Source organism: Callithrix jacchus, chromosome 8 (assembly GCF_049354715.1).
Source record: "Callithrix jacchus isolate 240 chromosome 8, calJac240_pri, whole genome shotgun sequence".
Lineage (NCBI taxonomy): Eukaryota > Metazoa > Chordata > Mammalia > Primates > Cebidae > Callithrix > Callithrix jacchus.
The window spans coordinates 125,768,282-125,789,829 of record NC_133509.1 but is presented as its reverse complement, the minus strand read 5'-3'; the positions used below and the strand labels follow the sequence as shown (position 1 = coordinate 125,789,829).

At 36.4% G+C, this 21,548-nt stretch overlaps 1 protein-coding gene across 6 annotated transcripts in view; it reads left to right on the top strand.

Moving 5' to 3' along the window:
• Window positions 1-21,548, top strand: part of RPS6KA5 (ribosomal protein S6 kinase A5) — a 199,372-nt gene that overhangs the window by 131,754 nt on the left and 46,070 nt on the right. For 4 of the 6 annotated variants that reach the window (XM_009006445.5, XM_035261269.3, XM_035261268.3 and 1 more), the window contains 2 exons: window positions 9,481-9,564; window positions 12,495-12,598. In XM_009006445.5, the coding sequence (XP_009004693.2) occupies window positions 9,481-9,564; window positions 12,495-12,598 (188 nt within the window). Of the gene's footprint in view, window positions 1-9,443; window positions 9,565-12,494; window positions 12,599-21,548 lie in introns of all 6 variants that reach the window. The other 2 variants (XM_078335613.1, XM_078335614.1) reach the window with 1 other exon arrangement.

Here is a 21,548-nt window from a genome sequence, read left to right as displayed (position 1 = left end):
AAAAGGAATAGTGGAGTTCTGTGAAGATCATAGCAGAGGATGAAATGGGGTCAAAAGAGGGGTTTTTTGTTGTTGTTGTTAGAATAGTTCTGTAAAGGAAATAGGGTAGACACACTGGTATCTGCCACTCAAACCCTGATATCTACCTCCTGTAATAATCCAGCAGATAAAATGGGAGATTGCTGGGACACTGCCCTTGAGAAGGATAACATGAAATGCTCAAATGAGTTTGTGCATGATCATGCTACTAGTGCTTAACGAGTTCATGCTTAGAAACAGGGAAGAAAGTTGAGTTAATAGGCACACATGTGAGTGGAGCTTAAATGTCATGTACTGGCAGCTTATAGAAGATCTGTTTTCTCACTGAGTGTGAGGAAGAGAATGGACACATAGAAGTTTTAGGAGAGAAGGGATGATTTAAAATAACCAGCCAACAATGTGGGAGAGTGAGTGGATAAGAAAAATAAATGTGTTTGCTTGGTGCCATTAAAGATCCACATGAGATTCCTGATCATGAATTTAAAGTGAAATTGGCTGGGCACGGTGGCTCATGCCTGTAATTGCTTGAGCCCAGGAGTTTGAGACCAGTCTGGGCAAGACAGTGAGACCTTGTTCCTATAAAAAATAAAAATAAAAAATTAGCCGAGCGTGGTGGCACCTGCCTATATTCCTACCTGGGGAGGCTGAGCTGGGAGGATCACTTGAATCCGGGAGGCAGAGGATACAGTGAGCCAAGATCATGCCACTGCACTCCAGCCTGGATGAACAGAATGTCTGAAAATGAATGAATGAAAGAAATTGGTCAACCTGACTGTATGATTTTCTCCAACAACATGTAACTGCACTTGTGCAGGTAAAGAGTATGTGGTGGATTGAATTTAATTGTGTTTTAGTACTCTTACTTTGTGTGTGTATATCCATAAACAGTGTATACTATTATCTTGTTTTTTGAGTGTACAAGTATGACATATTCTAGTGCAAATTATTTTTTATTTGACCTATTCTTGAGATTTATCCAAGTTGATAAATGGGATGTTTCATTTAACTATTGTATAATAATCCTTTATATTAGCATCTAGTTTATTTATCCTTTATCCTACTGAAGTACATCTAGGTTGTTTCTATGTTTTCTATCACAGTGTTGCATTTTTCCCCCTGATGTTATTGATTTGTTACAGTTATTTAAGTATTATAGATACCTACCCTCTATAACTATATGTTTTGTTAATTTCTTTTCTAAAATTTTTACTTGTTTTTAATTTTGTTTCATGGTATTTTTTGCCATTTGACATTTTAATAAGATCCAATGCACTAATCTTTTCTTTTAAGGCTTATGTTTTTTGAATAAAAGTTTTTTAATTTTAGTTAAAAAAAAACCCACAAAACAAAAATTACCGTCTTAACTGTTTGTAAATATGTGACTCAGTAGCTTTAATAATATTCATTTTGTTGTGTAACAGATCTCTAGCCTTTTTTCATCTTGCAGAATTAAAGCTCTATACCCACTGAACACAACTTTTCCTTTTCCATGTCAGTAGGGTTATACAGTATTTTATTTTTGTGACTATTTAACTTAGCATAGTGTTCTCAAGGTTCATCCATGCTGTAGCATGGGATAGGATTTCCTTCTTTATTAAGGGTGAATAATATTCCATGGTATTTATATGGCACATTTTGTTTATTCATTCATCTGTTGATGGGCATTTGGGTTGTTCCCACTTCTTGGCTTGTGAATAATGCAGTGAATGTGGTTGTGCAAATGTTTCTTCAAGAGTATACCTTCAATTCTTTGAGATATATAACCACAAGGGAAATTGCTAGATCATATATCAATTCTACTTTTAATTTTCAAAATTTTTAGGTGAATAGTCATACTATTTTCCATAGCAGCTGTATAATTTTACATTCTCACCAGCAGTGCTAAAGTGTTCCAGATTCTCCATATCTTTGCCAACACTTGTTATTTTGGTGGTTTTTGGGTTTTTAAATTTTTTTCTGTTTTGTTTTATTTTCTTGTTTTTGCAACAGTGTCTCACTCCATCGCCCAGGCTGACGTGCAGTGGCACCATCTTGGCTCACTGCAACCTCCGCCTCCCAGATTCAAGAGATTCTCCTGCCTCAGCATCCTGAGTAGCCAGGATTACAGGCGTGCACCATCACACCTGGCTAATTTTTATATTTTTAGTAGAGACAGAGTTTCACCATGTTGGTCAGACTGGTCTCAAACTCCTGACCTCGTGATTCACCCACCTTGGCCTCCCAAAGTGCTGGGATTACAGGCATGAGTCACCACTCGCAGCCTGGTATGGTTTTTTTGTTTTTTGTTTGTTTGTTTGTTTTGAGATGGAGGCTTGCTCTGGCATCTAGGCTGGACTGCAGTGGCATGATGTTGACTCACCGCAACCTCCACCTCCCAGGTTCAAGCGATTCTCCTGCCTCAGCCTCCCGAGTAGCTGGGACTACAGGCACGTGCCACCACATTCAGCTAATTTTTTGTATTTTTAGCAGAGACCGGGTTTCACTGTGTTAACCGGGATGGTCTTGATCTCCTGACCTTATGATCCACCTTCCTCTGCCTCCCAATGTTGGGATCACAGGTGCGAGCCACCTCACCTGGCTGTGTTCTTGTTTTTATAGTGGCCATCCTAATGAGTGTAAGGTGAAATCTTGCTGTAATTTTGATTTGCATTTCTTTAATCATCAGTGATGTTGAGCATCTTTTCATATGCTGTTAACCATTTGTATTTATCTTTGGAGAAATGACTATTAAAGTCCTTCGCTCATTTTAAAATCAGGTTAGTTGTGGGTTTTGTTGTTGTTTTTAGGAGTTGTTTATATATTCTATATATTAGCTCCTTATCAGATACATGATTTGCAAATATTTTCTCCCATTTTGCAGGCTGCCTTTTCATTCTGTTTGTTTCTTTTGATTTGCAGAAGTTTTTAAGTTGGATATAGTCCCATTTGTCTATTTTTGCTTTTATTGCCTGTGCTTTTGGTGTCATATCTAAGCAATCATTGGCAAATTTAATGTCCTGAAGCTTTTCCCATATGTTTTCTTCTAGGAGTTTTACAATTTTAGGTCTTACATTTAGGGTATAAAACCAAGTGGAAATATTTTATATTTTTAATGCAGATAACCCAATTACCGTTAAAGTATGTGTCAACTAGTCAGTCTTTTCTTTAACTGAAATGCAACTTCTGTCATATAACTATGTTCCCATGCATGTTTATGAGTCTGTTTTTAGGCTCTTCATTGAATTCCATTTGTCTGTTTGCCTCACCCTGCATCAGAACCAAAATATCTTAAAGCATCTGACTGGCCGGGCATGGTGGCTTACACCTGTAATCTCAGCACTTCAGGAGGCTGAGGTGGGAAGATCGCTTGAGGCCAGGAGTTTGAGACCAGCCTGGGCAATATAGGAAGACTTCATCTCTACAAAACATTAAAAAATTAGCCAAGTGTGTTGGCATATGCCTTTAGTTCCAGCTACTCAGGAGGATGAGGCAGAAGGTTCACTTGAACCCAGGAATTCAAGGTTGCAGTGAGCTGCGATCACGCCACTGCACTCCAGCCTGGACAACAGAGCGAGACTTTATCTCAAAAAAGAAAAGAAAGCCTATCACTTTATAGTAAGTCTTGATTCGGGAAAGGTGAGGTCTTTTTCCTCTTCACCCTCCCCCTACCTCCCTCTCCTTTCTCCTGACCTTCCTCCTCCCTCTTCACTGTCTTCTCTGTTCCTGGCATTTTTTGCTCCTCCACATTAATTGTAGAATTGAATATATGAATTAATTCGGAGAGAACTGCAATTTTTGGATATTGACCCTTCCAATCAGTGAATTTGCCTCAGTGAATGTTCATATCTTCCCATATATTTAGTTGTTTTCTATGTCCTTCAAAAATATTTTGTACTATTATCTATAATATTTTATACGTATATTATTAGACTTATTTCTATTTATGCTTTTTGTTTCAATTGTAAGAATTATCTTTAAAAACTGGAGTATTTATGTTTTTCTTGTCAGAGCATAGGAGTGTTGTTGACCTTATACATAAAACATTGAATTCTTGTTAGGTGTACAAATTTATGGATTGACTTGGATTTTTGTGTAGATGACTACATTAAAAAAAAAAAAATCAGAACCACTATTTGTAAGTAATAATGTCTTTGTTTCTTTTCATTTCTGATACCTTTTAGTTTCTGTGTGTTTGGGCATGGTTATTTTGTTTAAGTTTGGCTTGGTTTTATTGCTTTGTCTACCAAGTTTTATATGTATATGTATGTATTTTTTTTTTTTACAGTAAAGAACATGTGTTTTAGCCATTTAGTATGGTATTTACTCTAGGATTTTGGTAGATAAATTATATTTTTAGTATCTAAGAGTTTATTGTTATAAGGAAATTCTTATAGTTTTTCTCTTTAACCACATAATGGTGTGAATTATATGAATAGATTTTTTTTTTCTTTTTCAGTATTAGACAATTTTTCAATTCCTGGAACAAACATTACCTTCCATGATATATATATATAATATATATATATATATTTTTAAACATTGCCAGATTTTATTTGCTAATATTTTATTTAGAATTTTATGTCTGGAAGCCTGTGTGGGTATTCTCTAATTGATGATGGATATAGGGTTTTGTATATTTTCATGAATATCATTCATATCTTGAATATCTTTACTAATGTTTTTCCTTCTTGATCTGTGAGTTGTAAGAACCATATTTTGAAATACCTGTGATGATTGTGGCTTTGTTCATTTCTCCTTGAAGATCTCTCCATTTTTATTTTACATATTTTAAGGCTTTTCAAAAAATGTTAAGGATATTCAAACTTGGAATAGAGTTATTGCCTAGTGAAATAAATGTTCCTTTTATTATTTTGTAATGTAGGTAGTTTTAATAATTATTTGGCCTTAAAGTTCATTTCTCCTCCTATTAATAAAGATACTTCAGCTTTCTGTTGGTTAGTGCTGTCCGATACAACTTTTTTCATCTCTTTACTTTCAATCTTTCTTTGTCATTATGTTTTAGGTGTGGCTTTTGTAAATAACCTATAGCTGGATTTTATTTTTTGATCAGGAGTTTCTTTTAACTGGTGAGTTACGATACCTGTATATTATGCTTACTGATATATTTCTATTTATTTCTTTTATCTTGCTTTGTGTTCCTCTTTGCTTCTTTTTTCCTTTTTTTCTGTCTTCTATATAAATGATTAAGATCTTTTTATTTCATGTCCACCTAATGGTCTAGAAGTCATGTATATTCTATTTCTATTCTTTTAGTGGTTATTACCCTGATTTTATTTATTTTTATACATAAGGCATTTCTGTAATATTACCCTGATTTTAAACTTGTGAATAGTCCAAAATTATTCGTGCTCTCTAAGGTGATCATGACCACTACGAGAACATTAGAATGCTTCAACTTCAGTTATTCATTCTAATTTTCATATTATTTAGTATTTTAGTCCTACCTGTTAAATTTCCACATATTAATCATTACTGTGCAGTTTTATAAATTCAATGCTGGTTTACATTTTCTTACACATATATTTTCTCTGCTTATTCTTGCTTCTTGCATCTGAATTTTTCCTTCCAACTTCAGTTTATTTCTTTCTGAAATACATACTTTAGATTTCTTTTTAGCAAGGATCAATGATTAATAAATTCTGTCTTTGTCTTAAAATGCTTTATTTTGCCCTGCATATTAACTGATAATTTACCTGCTGCATATGAGTAGATTTAGGAATGGACCTGTGAGCGCGCGCACACACACACACACACACACACACAGATGTGGCCACTCGTGAATATATTTTTATTTAATCTGCTTAGGACTTTTGGAACATTCTGGATAATTTTCTCAAATTTGCTAAGTCTTTTTTTTTTTTTGAGACAGAGTCTCACTCTGTGGCCCAGGCTGGAGTGCAGTGGTGCTATCTCTGCTCACTGCAACCTCCACCTCCCAGGTTTAAGCAGTCCTCCTGTCTCAGCCTCCCAAGTAGCTAGGACTGCAGGCATGCACCACCATGCATTTTTGGTAGAGGCAGGGTTTGAATGATGTTGGCCAGGCTGTTCTCCAACTCCTGATCTCAAGTGATCTGCCCACCTTGGCCTCCCAGAATGCTGGGATTACAGATTTGAGCCACCATGCCCAGCAATTTTACTAAATCTTGAGAAAATTATCCCGGATATTACAGAAGTATCCTCTAATTTACTTTCTTTCTTTAGCTGTGTCTAATATGTTTAGTTTGCCTTTTTTATTGCCTCATTTCTGTATTTGCACAGCTCTATTTGAGTCTTTTTCATATCTTTCTAATCTCTTCTATACTGCTTTTTTTAAACAGATTATTTCTTCTTCTTCTTCCTTCTTCCTTCTTCCTCTTCTTCCTCCTCCTCCTGCTCTTCCTCTCCCCCTCCCCTTTTTTTTGAGAGAGGATCTCATTCTGTTGCCCAGGCTGGAGTGCAGTGGTGATCATGGCTCACTGCACCTTCGACCTCCTGTGCTCAGATAATCCTCTTGCCTCAGTTTCCCAAGTAGCTGGGACTAGAGGCATGAGCCACCATGCCCTAATTTTTTTTTTTAATTTTTTTAGAGATAGGATTTTTCCATCTTGCCCAGGCTGTCTTCTTTTATGTCTTTTATTTTTTACAAACAGCATACTGGCAATTTACAGATTGTTTTTCTATTGTTCCAAGTAATCCTTCTGTTTGTTGTGTCCGTGGAATCTAGTTCACTCACTTGGTAATATCAAGACATCAGGGCTTCGCAGGAATTCTGGGCAGTCTAAGTTGTGAGAACGTCTCTGGTTCTATTATTTGTCCCAGGGTGTCATCATGTTTTGCCAGATTTCCAGATTTCCCTACTTCTCCATATGATTCAGAAGAGTTAATTCAGATCTCAAATCTAGGAAGTATAAGCCTGGGCATTTGAGATCACAGGAAGAACTTTGTTAAGCTAGGGCCTAGATGGAAACAGATGAGTGCTAGCAGGTAAATTTATTTTTCTATAGTTTGCCTTCACTGAGATTTAGCTTTCTTTGGTTTCAGGGTTATACGGGAGTGGTAATTCTAGCTCATCTCATTTGAGCTGAGAGCCTCATCTTTTATCTTCACAGGGTATGAAAACTCAAGTTTCTGCATTGCTGAGACCTGTAACAACTCACATTTCCTCCCTTTGTGTAGCCACAGCATTAGGTCATATGCCTACCTCTCTGGTTTTCTGTACCTACTTCCTGGCTGGAACTCAGGAGTTCCCCTTTCTTTCTTGTGAGCATGGTCTTTGGTGTTTACCTATGGAATATGTAATTTTTTTTTTAAAAAAACAAACGTTTCTAGATTTTTGTGTGGAGATTTGCCAAAATTAACAGTCTTTCCAAATATGGGATGGGAAAAAAAAAACTGTTTTCGTTGGTAATTTTGCACTGGAATTTATCTGTCACAAGCAGATATGATTAGGATAAAACACTGGCAAATGAAAGCTAGAAATGATTTCATCTGTCTTTATTGAGAAATACTTCAGTTCGGCATTTGAGTTGCTGTTGGGATTCTTCCTTAGAAGGAAACCAGTTTTTTATCCAGTATTATCTGATCCTTTTCTCTAAAGAGCAACGAAGCCTCCTTGATTGGCTAATCACTTAAGACACATGAATATTTCATATTATCTGCTAGTATGTTGCACACATCCCACTCCTGCTGTTTTTGTTCATAATCAAGTAAATTTTCATTTACAATTTTTAAACTCTGTGACAACTAATGTTGCTTATAAAATAGTATGGTCATAAAAGTCACATAGGTTGTCTCCTTGAGAAAATTACTGTACTTTGAACAAATAATAAACCATAATTATAGTAGAATTATTACCTTGAAGTCTTTCCTGCCCCTATCAGAGACTCTGGAATATGTTTTTTTGTTGTTTGTTTGTTTGTTTTTGTGATGGAGTCTTGCTCTGTCACCCAGGCTGGAGGGCAGTGGCATGATCTCTGCTCACTGTAAACTCCAACTCCCAGGTTCAAGTGATTCTCCTGCCTCAGCCTCCTGAGTAGATGGGATTACAGGCTTGCACCACCACGCCTGGCTAATTTTTGTATTTTTAGTAGAGACAGGGTTTCACTGTGTTGGTCAGGCTGGTTTTGAACTCCTGACTTCATGATTTGCCCACCTCAGCCTCCGAAAGTGCTGGGATTATAGGCGTGAGCCACCATGCCTGGCCTGGAATATGTTTTAGGGTGCATCTTTCCCCTGTCAAATCTCATCAGTTTGTCTTCTTGGTAGAATTATTTTAAGGCGTTTGGTATACACTCTAGATAAGATGCATCTTTACAGCAGATAATTACAAATTCAAAAGTTACAATTGGTGATATTTTTACAAATAGAAGATAAACTCTCAGGAAGTTTAGGCAGAGACCTAAAAGTTAGAACCCAGAGGGCATAACACAGGAGGAAGCAAATATAGATTTGGAACTGGATAAGATGACAAGGTTTTAAAATAATTGAGAGAATTAAGCAATGTTTGTCTTTGTTTACTACTATTCTCAGTGATTGAAACTTCTCAACACTTAAGCTTTAATTTTTCTATCTTCTGGAATTTCTATAAAATAAATATTAATGTATACCCTATCAGCTTCTTCCCCAAAGCACCAGATAAGCTAAAATGAATTATAAGAGAGGCCAAAAATTACATGGAAAAGGTAGAAGAAATATCTTTTAAGCACTTAACTTGGGGTGGTTGTGAGCTTCCTCTAAGTTGAGACAATGAAGAAATGAGCTACGTAATTGCATAATTGGTCATTTAAAAATAATTTTTTAGGTTAACTTTCAGGCATGATATAGTAGCCCTTTTGAATTTTTGAAATTCTATAAAAAAGAAACATCTACCTTTAAGAAATAATCTTTTTTTTAAAGACAATTTTGTTCACCATCATTAAACATATCATTAGCATTGTCAAACCTACACAATATGGTAAGGTAGAAAAAAAAAATTATTCTTTTTTTAATCTTTGGGTTTATTTCCCCTTCTTAGAGTTTGGTCTTTCCTCCCCCTTGATGTTTCCCAGTGTTTTCTCAATCTTGACTGATAAAGTCATTTACACCAATGTGTCTGACAGTTCATGTTGCCTTACTAGGATTATTTGCATTCTTTAAAAAAAATGGCTAAATAAATCAACAACTGAAATATACATGCATACAATAAGTGAACAAGAATAAATGAAGGGATTCATGGAAAGGATGGATGGATGGATGGATGGATGGTGGATGGATTTCATGCATGGAAGTCTTTCTGATATACCCAGGACTCATATTATATAGGTGGTGGTCTGTTCTGATGAAGAGAAGGTCTGTCAGGTAGATTCTACCACTACTTTGCTGCTATAGTGTATCTCAACCACTAACGTGTATTATCAACTTTCTTCTTTTGTCACTTGTCGTACTAGCTTGAAATCAAATCCCTTTTTTGTTTGTTTGTTCAAGACTGAAAGAGCATATTCCTTTTGTGGAACTATTGAATACATGGCACCAGATATTGTCAGAGGGGGAGATTCAGGACATGACAAGGTATGTTCTATTTTTGATGCTTCTTTATATATTCCTATAAAATTTACTATAAGAATCCTAGTTAACAACTTAGGTTGTCTCTTCAACAGAGCCATCTTTCTGGTGTTGATTATCTTACCTTCCTTTTTTTACTCTTTTGCTTTGTATTTCTTTCTTTCTTTTTTTTTTTTTTTTTTTTTTTTTGAGACAGTTTCACTCTTGTTACCCAGGCTGGAGTGCAATGGCGTGATCTTGGGTCACCGCAACCTCCGCCTCCTGGGTTCAGGCAATTCTCCTCCCTCAGCCTCCTGAGTAGCTGGGACTACAGGCACGCACCACCATGCCCAGCTAATTTTTTGTATTTTTAGTAGAGACGGGGTTTCACCATATTGACCAGGATGGTCTCGATCTCTTGACCTCGTGATCCACCCGCCTCGGCCTCCCAAAGTGCTGGGATTACAGGTGTGAGCAACCGTGCCCGGCCCTTGCTTTGTATTTCTAAACACATTATGATATCTAGTATTTTGGAAGAAAATGATAATACAAAAGTTGGGACATTCTAGATTTCCCTGTGTAAAGGTTTTATTGCTGAGAATTGTGTTTTATAAAGTAATACTGTTGTTAAAGTTGAGAACTCAAAACTAATTATTTAAGTAATTTTTATTTTATTTCTGTTGAGAGAGCCTGTTTCTTAAACAGAGTACAAACTATGACTCCATTCTTTTTAAAAATTATTTATTTATTTTTGCATGAGACCCTGATCTTTCAGCATACAGCTGAACCACAATGCAATACGAAAGTGTCTCTCAATGTAAAACTGCACATTGTTCCTGTTTGAGTAATGATGAATGGTTTGGATCAGCACTTATTGGCATTTTTAATTTCTGCTAGAAAAACATTCAGAAACATAGTCGTGTGTATCACCTTTGATTAATTATTTGCTTTTTAAGAGGTCACTGAGAGGTCAATGAAAAGGGAATCACTCATATTTTCTTATTCCCAGTTTTTGTCTCTAACTTTCCAGAGACACTGGAGAAATGAGCTACATAATTGATCATTTAAAAATAATTTTTCCAACAGATTATCTTTCCAACAGATACAACATTTTAACAATGCTTGGAAAAAGAAAAAATCCTGAGTTCTAGATAGTTTAAGTTTCTTTTCCTAAGCTCAATTTATTTTGGCCTCCTCTCTTCCCTTTGTATGTGCAAAATGAAGAATTCTAGAAGAAGCTTTCTAAGTAATTATGTTATAAAGTCTAGGTCATGGTTTTTTTTCTGTATTAAAGGGTACAAAATTTGTTCCGTTTTTTTTTTTTTGACACTTCGGTTTTATTAATAGCTTTATCCAAATAAGGTATTCTATTTTCTGTTCCCCATCTTTCCTTCTCCTTCATTCCCTTTCAGAGTCCCACATATACAGTTCAGATATCTGACTGTGGAGAATCTTTGGTCTCCTTCCTGGTGACTAATCATATATTTAAAAGCATGTTCTTCAAGTTTGTATGGTGTTGGTTTTGGGACCCAGGGCAGTCTGATTATTGATCTTTGTCAGCTGAAGAATGTGGTTTTGACTCCAACAGCAAAACATGCTGAGGGTTCTGACTCAAATGGCAGTGAAACTGCTTATATAAATAATAGAAGAGTTTAATTGCTGGTTTAGTTTGCTTCTTGGTATTCTTTGAGCTTCTTGGTATTCAATGAAGCTTTTGGGGAGTTTGATAGGAATTTATACCTGTTAATTTGAAAATTATCTTCAGAGACCTAATGGAACCAGTTTTACATAAGAAAATCCTGTATTATGCCTAGAATTTCTGTATACCTAAGGTGCAGAAAATAGCTAATTAATAAATATTTCTTCCCACACCTGGAAAAACGTGACAGTTATTAAATGAGATAGCATATGCAAAGTGCTCATCAAGATGCCTGGCATGGGGACAGAGTTCAGTAAATTCTTTCCCGATTGTAGTCTGTCTGATATGTTTTATATGTCAGCACTCTGTATTTTCTTAATAGTTCTAGGCTCATAAATTTTGTCACCTCTCTTAAACTTAGGCCCTGGTAATTGGAAGCAGATAGTTTGAAATTTTAACATCTAGTTAATATTTCTCATTGGTGTACACTCATGTGTTCAAATTATTAAAATTTTCATTTGCCTAATTAAAAAAGAAGTAATTTTCAATACATTAAGATTCTTTAAGCTGGGCATGGCAGCTCACGCCTGTAATCACAGCACTTTGGGAGGGTGAGGTGGGTAGATTGCTTGAGCCAAGAGCTTGAGACCAGCCTGGGCAACATAGTTAGACCCCCATCTCAAAGAAAACAAATAAAAGATTTTTAAAATTATATATATTTGCTATGTTCTTAGTTCAGGTAAATGCATTTGTAAATTGGTTTCCAGATTAGAACACATTTTATTTTATATTATTTTAGATCTTTTCATCAGTGAAGATCCTAAGGTTTATGTGTGATAGGTTCCATAAGAAAAATTGATTTAGGCAGTTAGGAAAAAATAACATACACTTGGATGTGGTATTTTTTTTCTTTTTTGTTGTTCTTTGAATTTTAGACATTTCATAAGGCTCACTGGAGCTGAATACTTAGTTTCCTATCATAAACCCAAAGATGTTACCTACGTAAAATTTTTGAAATTCAAGTTTAGATTTTTTTAAAGTTAAGGTGAAACAGTTACTAGTCTAAGAAATAATTAACAAAATTTAAAAAAGTTTTAATTAAAAAAAGAACAAGATAAAAAAAGAAATAACATGCTTTCTGTGTGGAGGATACTTGGGTATTTGGTCTCTAAATGTCTTTCTTGCATGTGTTAATACTTACATAGAAGGAGGTATGTTAAAACATTTTTCTAATAGATAGCTTTCTTTTGTTCATTTTTTTCTTTCTTATAAAATATTTTAGTTGATAATTCTATAAAATTAAATTGTTGTTTTCTAGGCAGTTGATTGGTGGAGTTTAGGTGTTCTGATGTATGAATTACTAACTGGAGCATCTCCTTTCACTGTTGATGGAGAAAAAAATTCCCAAGCTGAGATATCTAGGTAAGATTTAACAAAATAAAATAAATGCATTGTTTTCTCAAAGGAACTGATCACATTTCTGCAGTTAGGCTGATGTAAAAAAAATAATTTTTTAAAATGAGGATAGACAAAATGATGTTTATGTGGTAAATTTTCTTTTCTATTTATAGCATGTAGATATGTTACCTTTATATTTCTTTATATTGATTTTATGTGCCCAATTAAAACTGAAGTTTAACGTAGGATCTATAGTATCATGCACTAAGCATATTATCTTACACTTAGTAGGTACATCATATATTGAGAAGTTTATTGAATGGATACTTTTTTCTCCACTGTATATGTAATTTATTTCTTTGTGACTTTAACATGAAGAAACAGTAATGATATTTTTGAACTCATGAATGTAGGCTCAATAGAAACAAATACCATAAAATTATCCTCTCATAGGTCTCAGAGCATTATTCTCTGCTTTTCCTTCATAGCAGATATTACAGTTGCAGTATTACATTTTTGTTTATAATTATTTGATTAATGTCTATCTGTCACACTAGATTATAAGCTCTGAGAGTAAGGGACATGCTGGCTTTGATTCTCAGTACTTGCTATTAGAACTCCGCAAATATTTGAGGGATAAAATGGGTTAAAGAGCAAATAAGTGAACAGTGGTCCACATTATACTAGTTACTAGTTAGGTTTTTGTCCTGTTTTTACTTGAATTATATAACTTTGAGAAGAGATTTGACATTAAAAATTAAAAATAAAGATTCCACTTCCAAAGAAGATGGAATAAGAGGGACCAGATCTACTTTCCTGCCTGAAACAATTTTAACAATGGGCAAAATATATGAAAGAACAGATGTGAAGACATTGGATATCTGGAAGTGAAGGACAATGATCTTTGAGAGGCAGAAAAATAAATGAGGTGATCCCTATGATTGCCAAGGCTTACTGCCTTGAGAGCGTTTCCAGGCTGCAAAACCCAGATGCAGTTGAGGAGGTGGAAATGAGAGTCTAACAAGACCAAGACAGCTGGAGTTTGCAGGCCAGAGTGTCGGTGAGGAGAGTGGCACACAGAGCGAAGTCCAGAGATGTGCAGAGGTATTCAGTTGAGTATTGGTAAGCCCAGAGTGAGGAAACTGTGCTATATAGTTAAGCTGTGATTTCTTGTGAAATTGAACAGTAGATTCGACACAATCACATTTCTAGCAGGCATTTTTTTTTCTTTAGAAATTGACAACCTGGGTCTAAAATTCATTATGGAAATGCAGAGGACCTAGTATAGCCAAATCACATTTGAAGAAATACAAGTCTTGAAAAATACTTCGTTCTAAGTTACAGTAATTAAGCAGTTTGATGTCGGTGTCAATATAGACAAATAATCAATGCAAATGATTTTTGACAAACATAAAAAGTATCTTTTGTAAAGATAGTTTTGAACAAATGGTGCTGGAACCATTGGCTATCCAAATGGAAAAAAAATGAACTTCAAGAAATACTTTATACCATATAGAAAAATTCATTGAAAATTGATTATAGGCCTAAATGTAATACTTAAAACTTTAAAACTTCTGGAAGGAAACATAAAGGAAAACTGTTGTGAGCTTGGTTTAGGTAGAGACTTCTTAGATATGACATAAAAAGTGCAATCCATAAAAGGAAACATTAATAAATTTGACTTCATCCAAGTTAAATATTTCTGCTCTTTAAAACTGCTAAGAGAATGAAAAGACAAGTCACAGGCTGGGATAAATTTTAAATCATATGTCTGCTAAAGGACCGGTATCCAGAATACATTAAGAATTCTTCAAACTCAAGAAAACAAACAACCTCATTAAAAATGGGCAAAAAATTTGAACAGACAGTTCACCAGAGAAGATGTGTAGGTGGCAAATTAGCACATGAAAAGACTACCAGCATCTTTAGTCTTTAGGGAAATGCAAATTAAAACATCAATGAAATACCACTATATACTCCCCAAGAACAGCTAAAAATAAAGAGACTGATAACACCAAGTGCTGATAAAGACTTAGAGGAACTGGAGCTTTCATATGCTGCAAGGGGAAATGTAAAATGGTACAAAAACTTTGGAAAATGGGTAATTTCTTAAAAAGTTAAACATTAACCACTGTCTGATCTGTGCATTCCACTCCTGGGTAATTACCAAGGGAAATGAAAACATACATCCATACAAAAACGTGTACAGGAATGTTCATGACAACTTCATTTGTAGTAACTGAAAACTGGAAATAACCCAAATATCTGTCAGTAAGTAAGTGGTTAAACAAATTATGGTTTATTCATACAAATGGAATACTCCTTAGCAATGAAAAGGAATTTATGTAAGACAGGTGCAATAGTGCACCAGTAGTCACAGTTGCTGAGGAGGGTGTGGGGTTGGGTGATTACTTGAGCCCAGGAGTTTGAGGTCAGCCTGGGCAATGTAGCAAGACCTCATCTCTTTAATAAAAGGAATGGTTTGTTTATACACTTGCAAATGGATGAATCTCAAAATAATTACACTGAGTGAAAGAAGCGAGAAAATATAGAATATATTCTGTATGATTCCAATTCCGGAAAATGCCAACTAATCTACGTGACAAAAAACAGAATGTCAATTGCCTGGGGACTGGGATTGGGGGAGGCAGGAGAGGTTACGGAGGAACATAGGAAACTTTGGAAGGTGATGAGTATGTTCATTATCTTGATTGTGGCAGTGGTTTGACAGGTGTATACATATGTCAAAACTTACCAAGGTTCGAACATTTTCTTCCATGGAATTAAAAAAACATAAAATTATATACTCTGTGGGAATTTTATTGTACATCAATTGTGCTTCAGTAAAACTGTTAAAAATTTAAAGTGTACCTTTTCCAGGACAGGCTAGGAAGTAAATGATTTCTCACTGTTTCAGTTCATTTAATATCAAAGCTATGTGAGCAGTACTTCTTTTTAAAATCAAGGTGAGTTGAAAATCACAACTCTTATGAAAAATAATAAATATGAATTTGTTTATTTTAAATTGATTTTTTGACAGTTCGAAAATGCCTCAGAATATAGGAAACCTTGGTCATGGTCCTGAGAATTTGGGTCCAGTTGCAAGATTATACCTGTCATGGTGACGGGTGCTAAGGGATGGCCTTAGCCTAACAACATTAAGTGGTGGCTTCTCTGACTAATTCTCCTCTTTCTGATTCCACATATACAAGCAGTCTTTTAAAAATAATCTTCATTTCCACTCTAGGTCTGAGTGTAGTGAGAAATACATTGCTTATGATGGCAAGAATATTCTGAACAAAGTAATGTTCACATTTATATTGCTTTTATTCCCTTTCTATCAATCCATTGGCATTCTGGTTTTAGAAAGAGAAAAAAAGCCTGATTCAGATTGTCTAAAACCTTAAAACTAAAGCAAATGGACTTCTCAATAATTTAAATAGGATTCCTTCCCTTTAATCAATTAATTATCCACTTTGTTGTGGTGTCAACCTGTAATTTCATGGCTTTTGTTTGTGTGACAGAAATTTACAAACAATGTGATAACTAAATTATTCTACACTACATTTTTCTTTCCATATAATCATTCTGATTATCTTTCCTGGGATAAATCTTATATGTATTATTTAGATAAATGTGCCATTATCTGTCTCCAGTATCTTAATTAGCTCAGGGTTTTTATCATCATTGAATTTTTCCATTTATTATTATGATCTTTCCTGAATTCTGCATACTTTCTGTATTTTTTGTTTGAAATAATTCAAAGTAATGTATTATCTAAGTTATCTGTTTGCCATTTTTGTCTACAGGTAGCCTAGAATAAAAATGTTTTTCTAGTATATCAAATTTCAAAATATGCTAAAAACTCAGAATGAGAAGAAACTTAGAGTCCACCTTTTCCCTGGACATAAGAATCCCTGATAGTTGTGCCATCGTGGAAAGGATGGAACTTATATAAGGTATTTTCAAGGAAAGGATGGAACTTATATAAGGTATTTTCAAGGAAGCCACATTCATTATTGGACAGCTTTAGTTGTATACAGTTTTTCCTTCCCCTTAAAATAAACTGAAATTATTTTTCTCTCATTTCTGAAGGTTCATTTTGGTCCTGTCCGCTCAAGAACATGGAATAATTCTATTATTTCTTTCCAGACATTAAAGATAGTTTTATCTAGAATAAATCTTTCTAGTTGTTTTATTCATTAGAAATCATTTCCAGATTTCTCATATACTGATTCTATTTTGGAAAAATATTAAATTATCAATATTATAGATTGGAATGATTGCTTTTTAGCTTTTCTGTGAGTCTGTTTCCTATTTTTAAAATATATATGCATGTGCTTTTCTTTCTTATGTGTCTTATACTAGCTTTTATTTTATTTTTTAAAAAAATTGTTTTTTGAGACAGAGTCTTGCTCTGTCACTAAGCTGGAATGCAGTGGCATGATCTCTGCTCACTGCAACCTCCGCTTCCCAGGTTCAAGTGATTTTGCTGCCTCAGCCTCCCAAGTAGCTGGGACTACAGGCAAGCGCCACCACACCCAGCTAATTTTTTTTTTCTGAATTTTTAATAGAGACAGGGTTTCACCATGTTGGTCAGGCTAGTTTCTAACTCCTGACCTTGTGGTCCACACACCTTGGCCTCCCAAAGTGCTAGGATTACAGGCATGAGTCACTGTGCCCAGCCTATTTTTAAAATTTTTTTTTAATTTTGAGATGGAGTCTCTCTCTGTCACCAAGCCTAGATGTAGTGATGCGATCTTTTGCCTCCCACGTTAAATTAATTTTCCTGCCTCATTCTCCCCAGTAGCTGGAATTACAGGCAAATGCCACCATGCCTAGCTAATTTTTCTATTTTTAGTAGAGATGGGGTTTCACCATGTTGGCCAGACTGGTCTCAAACTCCTGACCTCAAGTGATTCACCCACCTCAGCCTCCCAAAGTGCTGAGTTTACAGACGTGAGCCACTGCACCCACCTTCCATTAGCTTTTATTGCATTTCTGTACAGAACATCTTTTAGGCCAGTGGCCACTGTCGGTTCCTTGCCACGTGGGCCTCTCTAACCTGACAACTCGCTTTATCAGAGTGTGTGAGCTGGAAAGGCAATAGAGTCTGCCAGGAAGATGGGATGCTTTGTAACCTAATCATGCAGTTGATATCTTGTCATCTTTCTGTACCCAATATTGGTTATAAGGAAGGCACCAGGACCAACCCACAGGTAAGAAGCTGTAAATGCAAATACACATTGATCACAGGGGCATCTTCAAAGTCTGCCTACCATAAGCCCTTTACAAAAAAGATTGCCAATCCCTGGTCTAGGTAATTAAATTACTATTTTTTCTCTCAAAGAGTTTTTTCTCTTTAGGTAATTATTTTAATTCATTGATTTTGTGTGGCTTTTTACATTCTTTTGAATACAAAATCAAGGCAGTAATTCTGTTGTATTTTGTATTTTATCCGTATTGATTAGTTAGTTAATACCTTGAATTAACCCTTTTGTGTTTTTAAGAATTTTCTGTTTAGAGATATGTTGCTTTTGGAGTCATGTATAGAATAACTACAAGTATCATTTTTTTAACCCTGTTTTAAGAAGAAATCAAATTTATTATTTTTCTTGGCTTTATTCTTAGCTCTTTATGATAAAAACCTTTGTTGGCATATTTTATAAAGCCTCCTTGATTCTCAACTTGCTGGGTTTTTAAAAATTTTTTTCCTCGTTTTAGGTATTTCTGTACCCAATGTGAGCATCTGTGTTTCCTAGGGTTTTTTGACTAGTTAACCAAAAACTTTTTAAAGTTTGTCACAGTAGCTACTCATCCACACATTCTTCTATACGGAACAATTGCAGCAGCTTTAGAGTCCAGCAGCAGGAGGGGATGACAGGAGGAGGACAGGGTGAAATGGCCCTTCCCTTGGCACCCATACTCTTCAGCTTTACGTCTTCTTTCCTTTCGTCATTTTTGCATTGTTTCACTTTACGACCTATAGGGGTGAGTCATACTTTGTTATTAATTGCTCTGAGACACTCCCTAACGGGATGGAGCACTTGGAGTGTTGAATAAGACCTAGGGATAGGCTGGACATGGTGGCTCACACCTGTAATCCTAGCACTTTGGGAGGTCGAGGTGGGTGGATCACCTGAGGCCAAGACTTTCAGACCATCCTGGCCAATATGGAGAAACTCCATCTCTACTAAAAATATAAAAATTAGCTGGGCGTGGTGGTAGGCACCTGTAATCCCAGCTACTTGGGAAGCTGAGGCAGGAGAATCGCTTGAACCTGGGGCACAGAGGAGGTTGCAGTGAGCCAAGATTGCTCCACTTCACTCTGAACTGGGTGAAAGAGTGAAACTCCGTCTCAAAAAAAAAAAGACCTAGGGATAATTCTTCCAATTATGGGAAAGGTCCATCAGAAACATCATCAGTCTGCTTGTCATTTCCCAGCCCTCCTTCCTAGTCTCTCACTAGAGACCCAGCCCTCTGTTGTTTCCCAGATGATGCTGCAGTGTAGATTCTTTGCCACCACCTCTATGTACCACCCCAGCCAGTTCTCCACTACTCCAGTCAACCCAAAGTCTAAAAGGTCAACCTCATACATACTGGAAAAGTCTGTGAAAGGAAGAAGGTAGCCTTCTGTGTTCACAGCTCTGTCACACATTCTGGTCTCTGGATGACCTGCTGTTTCTTATTGCTCATGGTTCTCCATGGCCTCCCAAAGAAGGTCTCATCATTTTGGGTGATAATCTTGGCTGTATACTCTGTCTGTTGCTCTCTGCCTCTAGCTCTTTTCTTTCCTTCTTTCTCTCTTTCTCTCTTTCTTTCTTTCTTTCTTTCTTTCTTTCTTTCTTTCTTTCTTTCTCTTTCTTTCTTTTTTTAATATTAGAAGTGTTTGGAGTCTTTTTTTTTTTAATTGCATTTTAGGTTTTGGGGTACATGTGAAGAGCATGCAAGATAGTTGCATAGGTACACACGTGGCAGTATGATTTGCTGCCTTCCTCCCCTTCAGCTGTATCTGGCATTTCTCCCCATGCTATCTCTCCCCAACTCCCCACCCCCTGCTGTCCCTTTCTCTTTGGAATTCCTTGCGTTGACTTCTGATTCTGAGCTCCAAACAGTGTCTTAGTTTTATTGTCGCATGCAGCCACTTGGCCCCAAGGAACCCCCAAGGTCTGGGTTCACCACTTTCTTCCATTAGTATCATCCTGTCCCTTTTAGGGAAAGGTAGTCTAAGGGCCATAATGGAGTGAGTAGAGAAGTAAAGGTTTCAACAGCATTATCTGTGCCACAGTAAAAAAGTATACCAAGAAAGAGAGACAGGAAGAGGTCTAGCAATAAAAGTCATACTAAACTTTTATATCTTACTTACAACACACCCAGGCATGTCTGAAAGCCAGTCTAATAGCCCCACGAGCAGTCTTAACTGTGCAAGACCCTTGGCAGATCAGCTTGGTTCACTAAGGAAGCCTTAGCCATTGAGAGAAGAAGGGCAATTTTTGGTAATGTCTATCACTTTTAGGAAGAAGATGCTATAAATTAAAAAGAAAACAAAGCTCTTTTCAGCAAAATCTTTGCAGTGTCATGCATTCATCTTTGGTTCCCATAACTTTGTAAGAAACAAGTTTTCCAGTCCCAGAAGCAATGGCAGGATTGTGCAACTCAGATGGCTTCCCAGGCAGTGTGGTGGGAGACCTGGTTAGTGTACTGGGCAGAAGAGGGAAACAAGATGCTTTATTTTTTTTTTTTCCAGACGCGGTGGCTCATGCCTGTAATCCCAACATTTTAGGAGGCTGAGGATGGTGGATCACTTGAGGTCAGGAGTTCAAGACCAGCCTGGCCAGTATGGTGAAACCCATCTCTACTAAAAATAGAAAAATTAGCTGGGCATGGTGGTGGGTGCCTGTAATCCCAGTTACTTGGGAGGCTAAGGCAGGAGAATTGCTTGAACACAGGAGGTAGAGGTTGCAGTGAGCCAAGATTGCACCCACTGTACTCCAGCCTGGGCAACAGAGGGAGACTCCCTCCTTTAAAAAAAAAAAAAAGATGCTTTATGTGACAGTAAAGAAGACTATTTATAGCTCATATAAGACATGCCCTGGGGACTCCAGGAGTTACTGGGTGGGTGAGACTTTTGATTCAGATTCCACAGAAGCAGATAAAGGTACCAGCCAAATATTCTCATTTTATTATTATTAATGATCTGGCTGGTGGGGCCTAAGAAAACACAGGTTAATCAGATCAAAGAAGAACCCAGTAACACCAAAAGGGAAGTAACAGCCTATCTCATCGCTAAAAGAAGACAGACTCCTGTAGAGTGACACCAGAGGCACCATTCACCTGGGGACCACTGTGTGCCAGCCTCTATGCTGAGAAGTCACCCACATTATATTCTGGAATCCGCAGAACCCTGAAAAATAAGTGGTAGCATATGCAGTTTTACAGATGAAGAAACTAGGGTGTCACTTGCCTGGGACTCAGAGCTACGGTGAGGTTGGACTGGGATCAAATACAGTTACTGGAAAGTTAATCCATGCTGTCTTCTCCAGTAACACTTGTTTGCATACTGCTGTTTTCTTTCCAAGTCCGGCAGATGCTTGTTTCAGGTAAAAGACTGGGAAGTACTGGCCCACAGACACCAGGGAATTGATTTCATTAGTATTTGTTGAATAATTTTTTACTCCTAAGGAGAAAGACAAATATAAAGCAAAGTCCTTGTCCTAAGACTCTTATATAGCATTTGGGAGGATATGGAATAAATACATGAAAATTCATAATATCAGGGAGTTTTGACAAATGACTCAGTGCTTTTAGGTAAGAAGAATGCTGGGGGAGAACAAAGGAGGTTTGGTTCCCTGGGGCTGGGCTGTCAGGGAGGCATTCATGATGGAGATGTGGAATAGGCTTCGGCCAAGAGTAAAAGAGAAAAGATGGTGGGGAAGTACCCACGGTGGCACACGGGAGGTTCCGTGCTCCATTG